Below are 9,888 nucleotides of genomic sequence, written 5' to 3'. Positions count from 1 at the left end.
ATTCTATTTGTAATATATTTTTTTAGAGGAATAATATAAAAATAAATAAATATATAATATTGTTAATATATATAAGAATTTTACGTTTAATTTTTATAATAATATAAATTTTTAATATAAAAGAAAAAATATATATTTTATTTAAAACATATAAGTCTCATAATGATTTTTAAAATCAAGTGCTTGTTTGAGGAAGTGGGTTTTTGGGTTTTACGTGAGTTTTTTCCTAAAAACCCTTATTTGATAAAAATAAAAATAAAAATTAGTTTTTTAAAATTTGAAGACCGATTTACCTTGAATTGAGAGGATATGATGAATGTGTGAGAATTGTGAATTAAAAAGAGAAAGGATAAAATGGTTTAGAGAGAAGGGGTAATTTAGGTATTTAAATGGATAAAATTGATAATTAGATTGTTGATAAGCAGTATTCTAAATGGATCAATGATAAGATGTTTAGATTTTAAGATAAAAATTGAATTTTTATCCCAATAACCAACCATCAAACAAGCCCAAAATGAAACAAAAATAATAGTAAAAAAATATCTCATCATCCAGATTGTTGTCCCTAGGGTGTTGTTTATTTTTGTTTTGTTTGATAAAAAAAATATATATATATATTATAAGTAGTTTTCTATTATATAAATTAGACAGATGGAAAGAAAATAGTAAAATTTTAATAAAACTTTCAAAATTTCTTTCATCTCACACACGAGCTCTAGATCTGTAAATAAAAAACCCAAAATGATCTTACAAAAATAAAGTAAAAAAATCATACTAGAATCTTAATTACTTTACCAAATAATAAATAAACCACAAAATAATTTTAATTCAGACAAATTATTATAACTTTGACTATTGTTTATTATCTTGATTGTAAGAGATTTTGACAAAATATCCATTAAATAAGATTACAATTATAGTTTAAACTTACACTATGACTCCCCTTTAGAGAATTGCACAAAACAAACACAACTAAAAAAAAGACAGACAACAACAACAAAAATACCATAAAAAAAACAAAATATAAATATAATTAGCAGTAAAACAATGAAGTGTTTTCGCTTGTTAAATACAACAATGGAGTGGAAGTTTACCTTCAATTTCATCGGCATAGCCAGTCTCCCGCATTCATATAAACAAATACCTTTTTCCTCCTTCAACCTATATATGTAGTAATTAGTATATGCCCCCGCCTTCGTCATTTGCAAATCTCGATTCAGAAAACTCAAGAACATAATGGGGCCATTACAATGATTATAATATTCCTGGATCGTTTTAGGACTGAGATTTTCCTCTCATTTTCGCCCTGGCAAAGAATATTCCTGCCACTAGACCTGCATTATCCAGTTTTCGATCATCATCAATATTATGAAATTGTCAATGCTTTGTTATTAATTATTATCATAATCAAGGGCTCAGGACTTACCAAAAAGTATACTCCCAGAGTTTTCAAGACTAGTAGGGACATGAAATAATAGAATTCCCGCCACTGAGAGAGGAATTTTATTCAACGATCCAACCAGACTGCATGCACAAGAGGAATATGTTTCAGACCCACATCATGATCAAATCGGGTCATTGGGTACCATTACGTACCTTTTTCCCAAAAAAAAAGGTTGGTGCATTTGACAGAAACAGCTAATTTCGTTTGATGCAAAATGTATAGTTGAATTTTATGAAATTTTATCTGGACCCAAAAAATCAGATAAAAAAGTGCCAGGTTTAACATATGGCTCTTGATCTTGATCCTCGCTGGTCACCCAACATAAATCCAGCTTAAAATCTAACCAACGCTGTCTTTTTCAATGAAAATATACCTGCTTCTTAAAAGTTTGGGAAATGAAGTTGTTATCTCACACCACTAATATAATCCAACAAAACTCCAAATTTTCTAAAAGCATAGTTTTCAAATTGGCTCACAACCAAACAACCAAGTCCCAGGTGGTTGTTTTCAAATAACCCCGTTTGATGTAGGTTATCGAAAACCAGGTTACTTTAAGCAAAAAGATATTAGAAGTATAAACATATATTCTTCTTTAAAATTGAGGGTACTTTTGTTGATGATTTGATTGATGTGATTGATGAGTAGATACTGTTGATTGGATGGTGGGTTATTTGAAAATAATCAAATATAACCCACATCAAACAAGGCCCAAATCATTTTTCAGTTGCTCATAGCATTTTGAAAAAAGGTGGTTATGATTGATTACCTGTAAGTGGTTGCCCCCGTTTGATGAAGGAACCACATGGAAGTGAAACTGATACCTAGACCCAAGAATCCACTCAATGTCATCACCAACCAAAATGTAGGCATCCTCAAAAGTGGTCTGCAATTAATTGTATTAAAACTCAATAAAGTAAACATACTCATACATAAAAAAGAGTTGAAGAAGAAAAAAGCAGAACTCACGTTTGATAAAGGTAGTCAACTTCATTGAACATGAATATAAGCACGGTTCCTAAGGGCAATGAAAGGGTGTTGTTTAGCAGCACCATTGTGAACTCATTCAAGTTACCAGATTTTGTTTCTTGTTTTGCTGTGTCCATTACCCTTCTCAGTGTTAACTGCCCCCATAACACATTTAAAAGTTAAAACACAGTAGCTATGTGAATAAAAATGAAGTAAATCCTGTTACGTCAGTTAGAAATTTAAGCATAAAAGCAAAAGTGAACAAAAATGGTTCTCATGTTGAAAAAAACAGAATGAAGGATAAAACGACTTAACATTGCAAAAATACTTACAGAATAAGCTGCTGTCAAGAAACAATTAACAAACTGCCATGTGTAGCCAACAGCATGAAATGATAAATCCGTAATTCCTCCAGAAATTGCTGAAATAATCTGCAGAAGAATAAACAAGATAAAAAGGAAAGTAATGTACACAAATCAAACGAGAACAAATTTTTTGTTTCATTTTTTAATGACATGGATCAAACTCACGACACAAATCCAATGAGAACAGAATTATTCAATAAGTTTATCATTATTTGGCCTAATACTGAATAACCTTGTCAGATGACTCACATTCTCATTTTGCTGCAACAGTAAATCTTATATAGTCAAAGATGTGAATGGTCAGTGGGAAATTAGGCCTTATCCCATCATCAATCAAATCATTAACCAAAATACCAAATTATCCTTACTTTATATTTTATAACATTTTAACATTCAATACAAAGGATATTTAGTCATTTAACTATAATAATCTACTTTTTCATCAAACAAGGTGTTCTTTTTCCAAAAAACAGTTTATCTAAAAAAAAAATCTCATCAAACAAGCTCTTAGAGATTTATACATGTATGACCAGGCAAACAAATAAGAACCAGTAAGGTCTAAGAAGTCGAGTGACAAGCTAATAAGGGAGATTAAAGAAATTCTTACCATTAAGAAAAGAGCAGCCCAAACTCTGTTATCGTGATGCTTATTGAAAAGGTACATCTCACCCACAGCAGTAATTACATTAGTAATATTCTTCAAGACCGTGACCATGGCTACATTTATATACTTCAGACTGCAGAAAAGAAAATCAGAATCATCTACATGAAATATTGAGTATTCCGTCACAATCCAGGTGGCCAAAATCAGAAGTTTGGACAGATAATCAAAGATATGGAGCAAGATTCATCAATTCATACATAAATTTCCAAGAAAAGAGCCTCTGATTTGGACATAAATAATTATTTAATTGAAATGTGCAAAACAAATTTGTCACTGAGGGAGAATAAAAGTTTTGTACCTAAACATGCTAGTGATTAGCATGCCCACAAATATAACGTTAACAGGCAACCAGACCTTGATCAATTTCCACGTAAGTGGTTCTGTCGAAACTACGCCAAGGAGACTCAAACTAGATACAACCACCACCGAAACAAAATTCTACACCAAACAAAAAAGGAAACCTGTCAGCTGCCAAAACTAATTTTCCCATAGAAGTACATACAGAGAAGTAAAATTCTCTACCAGGATAAGCTTTGGTGATAATTAGAAAAGAAAATAACCTGGTAAAGCATCAAAGATATTCCGGCATTAAAATTATAGCTGGAAAGGACATATTTATTAACGAGTATCATGCTACAAGAAGAAATGCAGTATGCAATTCCAGATATAAACGCCTGGTTGTTTATTCTGAATGACTTGCCACTTCGTATTGTCTTTTCTCTTTCCTTCTCCAATTTACCACCTTCCAAATCAACTTCTCCATTGCCAAATGTCTTCATGATAATACTCTACCTAACATGAATAAAAGAGAATTACAGAAACTCAAAACCAAAATTTAAAGGAAAATCAAGAAGTAAACAATCTTTCATATACATATAGGAAACATTATTTTCTGTTTTTTATTGGACAGAAATAGAGTAGCACAACTAACTATAGAAATACAAGTGAAAGAAACCATAACATCAAATGGGAACCTAGATGACCCTCAGCCAAATCCAACTGGAACAAAAAAAAGTATGCTAGGTAAACAGAAGAGGCAAAAGGATAAATACCTGTTGATTACTATTCTTGTAGAACTATCAACCTGATATGACTTCCCAGTGCACCAAGATACTAAAATCCCTTTTCCAGTTACAGAATCCTCGCTAAAATCATCTGTAAGGGTCCCAAATACACCAAATCGATTCAATTCAATGATTAATGGAAGAGACATTGACTAGTTGCAATAAAGGATGAAAATATATAAAGTCCTGAAAGAATGATGTTCAATAAAGGATCAATTGTGATCATAAGCAGAGCTCAAATTAAGCTAATGGAGACAAGTCAAAGCAAGTATTAATCATATGAGTTCACTGTCTACTCAATCAATTGACAAATTACTCCCAGGAAATGACAACCTATTAGTAAATACATTTTTGATATGAAAATGAAGAGAAAAATTCAGAACCCTAACTATATATATTACCGTGATCTCACAGCCGAAGTTCCAATCAGCCGTGCGAAGAAGCAAACCGCTGCAGGATTCAAAAAAGTCCGGAAGAAAAAGAAGAATAAAGAGATATAAGTTTACTTCCTCTACTCAATCAATTAACAAATTACTTCCAGGAAATGATGAGCTAATGAAATTGAAGAACCCTAGCTATATTACCGTGAATTAAACTGTGGAGTAACAAAGAACATCCAAGACTATCGTGGATCTGTATTAACGGCAGTGTCAACGAATCAAAAAAGCTTCAAAGATCATGGATTTGGCTGATTCTCAGGTTGAATTTACGGATGATGAGTAGAATTTGAGAGATTGAGAGTAATTTCTGTTTGAAGATAATACATATTTATAGAATTGAAGTAAGGAGATGCTTTCGAGAGAATAAACCCTTAATTGGATGGCTTCTAACCAAGAGTGCTAAAGAAGGTTTTATTTGAAACTCATAATTGTCTCATCAATTCATTCATCATGTAAAGTTATATAGATAATGCCTAAATTGCAAAAACTTGAATTACAAAATTGTTTTATAAAATTATAGTTTTTTTGATATTTATTATAAAAAATATGAAATTTGATTTGATAATTTTTTTTATTTTTGATCATTTTACCATACACAAGTTATTTCAGATGTTTTTGTTTTATTATTATTATTATTAACCTAAAGCTTGGATAATTGCATTAAAAAAATGTCATTTTTACAAGAATTTGTTGAAATGATATAATTTTAACGGGAAATTTGATGGAATAACCCTAGGGTTATTTCCACTTTTAACATGTGATTAATAAATTTATCATTTTTGACCTTCAGTTTTACCCTTTATTAAAAAAAAAAAAAAAAAAAAATTCAGTAAGTGAGTGCGCATTTCAGTTACTGAAATGTCACTTTCTTCTCCATTTCCCTCCTCTCCACCAACCGTCCTTTCCCCGTCCTTCCTTCATCATCATCAACGCTTCCTTCATCAAGGTTCTTCATCATCAAGCTTCCTTCATCATCAAGCTTCCTTCATCATCAACGGATCCTTCCTTCATCATCGACGATCGTCTTCAACATTCAGGTTAGACGTTCGTCCTTTTAGGGTTTTGTTGTTTAGAGTCTAGGATGTAGGTTAGGTCATGGAATAATGGTTTTAGAGCTTGCCTGATATGTTTTACAGTGAAATATACATCCGAAGAAGGTGACGAAGGCGACAGTGCATCTGTCGCAGACGACAGTGCATCTGTCGCAGGCGGGAAATGCATCTGTCGCATGCGATAGTTCATCTGTCGCATGCGACAGATGCATTTCTCGCCTGCGACAGATGCACTGTCGTCTGCGACAGATGCACTGTCGTCTGCGACAGATGCACTGTCGTCTGCGACAGATGCACTGTCGTCTGCGACAGATGCACTGTCGCCTGCGACAGATGCATTTTCCTCCTTGCATTTTCCTCCTTGCAATTAACACTGACTGGTCACTGTCACTGACTTCTTTGAATTTTTTTCAATTGCAGATCACATGAATGTTGGTGTTTTTCTACTCTTTGATGGAGACTGGAAAACTGATGATTGTGGGGTTAGTTCTTTTGTCTCAAGTTCGTGTCGTGGTGTGAATGTACCCCGAAATGCTACATATGAAGAGTTAGCTTCAATTGTCTATAATTCTATTGGTGTGGACAAACTAAGATATGACTTAGTGTTCAAGGTAAAGTATAATATGCTAATGATCAATTCTCCTCCTGCAACAATCATTGGAGATAGCGATGTGGCGTTCTATTTACAAGAACTCTCGTCTTCACTGCCCAATCATCGCGCCCCGCTATGTGTCTCCTTAATAGAGAAGTCAATACCTTCAACTCAACAAAGTGAAAGACCAGAAAATGACATATTTGAGCAGCAAGATATCTTACCAAGGCATCGAGATGTGTTTGAGCAGCAAGATGTATTCCCAAGTCAACAAGATGTATTCCCAAGACAACAAGATGTATCTGAGCAGCAGGATGTGTTTGAGCAGCAAGATGTATTCCTAAGGCAACAAGATGTATCTGAGCATGTGTTTGAGCAGCATGATGTGTTTGAGCAGCGAGATATATTTGAGCAGCAGGATGTTTTTGAGCAGAGAGATGTATGTGAGGAGCAAAATGTTTTTGAGCCGGAAAATGTCTTCCCAAGTCAACCAAGCACTTCCCATGTTAGGAATACATTCAGCCATACTGAGGGAACCAAACACTACTTCTCATATGAACCACTCGAGATCGAAACTCCTGCTCCATTAATTGAAAATTCATTGGAAGTGGGTACGTTCTTTGATAACAAAAAAGAAATACAATTGAGGTTGCATAGACATGCGATGTCTAATCACTTTGTCCTTAAAGTGGTGAAGTCAACAAAAAATCTTTGGTTTGTAAAATGCATGGCTGAGAACTGCAAGTGGAAATTGCGTGCTATGAAAGGAAAATTCTCGGAGATGTTTGAGATCAGAAAATTTGTAAAAGAACACACATGCTCAATTTTGACGAGACAAGACAATGTGAGGCAAGCACCATCATGGGTAATTGCGGAGTGTATCAAACGTAAATACATGGACCATCACCATGACCACATGCCTAAAAAAATAATGGAAGACATGCATACAAGTTATGGGTTAACTTTGACATATAATAAGGCTTGGAGGTCAAGGGAAAAGGCCTTAATGGCGGTGCGAGGAACTGTGGAGGATTCCTATGGTGAATTGCCATCCTACCTGTTCATGTTGCAGAAGAAGAACCCAGGTACCATAACTGACATCCAGACGGATGAGGAAGGACACTTCAGGTATATGTTCATGTCTTTAGGGGTTTCAATTAGGGGTTTCATAGGATGTTGTCGTCCTGTATTGTGCATCGATGCCAGCTTCCTTAAGCATAAAGTTGGAGGTCAACTACTGGTTGCGATAGCATTGGATGCGAACGAGCAACTATATCCCGTTGCTTTTGGTGTCGTTGATTCAGAGAATAATAACTCTTGGACATATTTCATGCAACAACTAAGGTTGGCAATTGGATCAGTCCCGGATCTCGTCTTCATATCCGATAGACACCCAAGTATTGTCAACGCCTTGTCCGCGGTTTATCCAGAAGCACATCACGGGGCATGCACATACCACATCAAAATGAATATAATGGCCAAATTTAAAACTGATAACTGTCATGTTGAGTTTGATTTGGCTTTTCGTGCATACACCGAGACCACGTTTCAGAAGCATTTTGACAAGATCAGAACTAAAGACCCTAGGATTGCTCAATATTTGGAACAAATTGGAGTGGAGAGATGGAGTCGTGCTTTTTTCCCCGGTTCGCGATACAATCAAATGACAAGTAATTACGCTGAGAGTTTTAATAGTCAGTGCAGAGAATCTAGGAAATATCCCATAACAACATTAGCTGACTATTTAAGATTCACAATACAAGATTGGTTTTATCATAGAAGAGAAAAATCATCCAACCACAACGAACATTTATCTCCATATTATGAAAAGTTATTACGTGAGGAAGGTGAAAATGCTAGATTCTACAGTGTTTATCCACTTAATCGATTTCAGTTCCATGTGCATGACGGTGAATTTGATTTTCAAGTTGACTTCAAGGGTCGAACATGTACTTGTAGGGTATTTGATGTATCCGGTCTTCCTTGTACGCATGCCCTAGCTGCTGCCCGTTTCCGGAAATCGGTTCCATATGAGTTGTGCGCAAGGTTAGAGAATTTTTGTTCCATAAGTTATGTTCAATTTATGTTGTGTTGAATATATGTTATGTTGAATTTATGTTATCACTGTATAATTTTGCAGGTTTTACTCAACTGAATCGTGGTGCATGGCTTATGCGGAGACATGTTATCCAGTTTTTCAACATAATGAAGCTTGGGACATTCCCGAACATATCAAGAAACGAGTCGGCCTAAAACCCCCCGTGAAGATATAAAAGGACGACCAACAACAAAACGTAGATCATCACAAGGTGAGGTTCGTAAAGAACGGAGACGGTGCGGCTCATGTGGCGGTCTAGGTCATAACAGAGCAACATGCTCAGCAGTGATGTCTGCACCATCTACCGCAAGACCTTCACAATCAAGTCCCAATCTACACAACCTTCACAATCAAGTGCCCAATCTTTGACATGAAACTGTTTTAGGGTTTTGATCAAACCGTTTTTGTATGTACATCAAACTGTTTTAGGGTTTTGATCAAACTGTTTTTGGGGTAGGGTTTTGATCATCTGTTTTTGGGGTAGGGTTTTGATCATCTGTTTTTGGGGTAGGGTGTTGATCAAACTGTTTTTTGGGTAGGGTTTTGATCATCTTCATATTTCATCTGTTTAAGTGTTGTCATCTGTTGTGTTGTCAAAGAGAAATAGCAGGATTGATTTCAGGAATGCATCTGTCGCAGGACAAATAGAAGTAGCAGGGATGCATTTATCGCATGCGACGGTGCATCTGTCGCATGCGACGGTGCATCTGTCGCAGGCGGGAAATGCATCTGGTGCATGCGCCAGATGCATTTCCCGCCTGCGACAGATGCACCGTCGCCTGCGACAGATGCACAGTCGCATGCGACAAATGCATTTCATTTATGTTTTGTGCTTAATTATATATATATATATACTATATTATATTTGAATTCAAAATAGCAAACTACATTACATTCAAAAATAAATACATAAGGTTTACATTCAAAAATAAATACATAAGGTTTACATTCAAGTCAGAATAATTAAACTTGACTCTTCATAGCCCTTTCCATAAGACCAAAGTGATTAAACTTGTCCTTGGTCTTTAACAAGCAGGTGCAAGTAGATTTCCATGAAACACGTCCAGGAAAGTTCTCAATTACAGTTTTGTTTTTGCATTTGGTTGGTGCCATCTGCAAAAAATCAATAAGTCAGAATAATGAAAGTAAATACCACTAATTTAAAGGAAATATGACATTTTTCGAAGACGACAGTGCATCTGT

At 35.0% G+C, this 9,888-nt stretch overlaps 1 protein-coding gene across 2 annotated transcripts; it reads right to left on the bottom strand.

Moving 5' to 3' along the window:
* Positions 1–818: 818 nt before the first annotated feature.
* On the bottom strand, positions 819–5,355 carry LOC124919529 (GDP-mannose transporter GONST1-like). 2 transcript variants are annotated; one of them, XM_047459785.1, is made up of 11 exons: positions 5,088–5,355; positions 4,905–4,953; positions 4,492–4,594; positions 4,000–4,231; positions 3,738–3,877; positions 3,383–3,512; positions 2,743–2,841; positions 2,411–2,565; positions 2,211–2,327; positions 1,427–1,524; positions 819–1,334 (listed from the first exon to the last, which is right to left on the bottom strand). In XM_047459785.1, the coding sequence occupies exons 4-11, from the start codon at positions 4,216–4,218 to the stop codon at positions 1,276–1,278; spliced, it is 1,017 nt and encodes a 338-aa protein (XP_047315741.1). In that variant the 5' UTR covers positions 4,219–4,231; positions 4,492–4,594; positions 4,905–4,953; positions 5,088–5,355; the 3' UTR covers positions 819–1,275. The 2 variants fall into 2 exon arrangements, with proteins under 2 accessions (XP_047315741.1, XP_047315742.1); XM_047459786.1 differs by lacking the exon at positions 4,492–4,594.
* Between the last annotated feature and the right edge of the window lie 4,533 nt (positions 5,356–9,888).

Source organism: Impatiens glandulifera, chromosome 1 (genome assembly GCF_907164915.1).
Source record: "Impatiens glandulifera chromosome 1, dImpGla2.1, whole genome shotgun sequence".
Taxonomy (NCBI): Eukaryota; Viridiplantae; Streptophyta; class Magnoliopsida; order Ericales; family Balsaminaceae; genus Impatiens; species Impatiens glandulifera.
The sequence above is the reverse complement of the archived record's forward strand: the minus strand, read 5'-3'. Positions and strand labels throughout refer to the sequence as shown.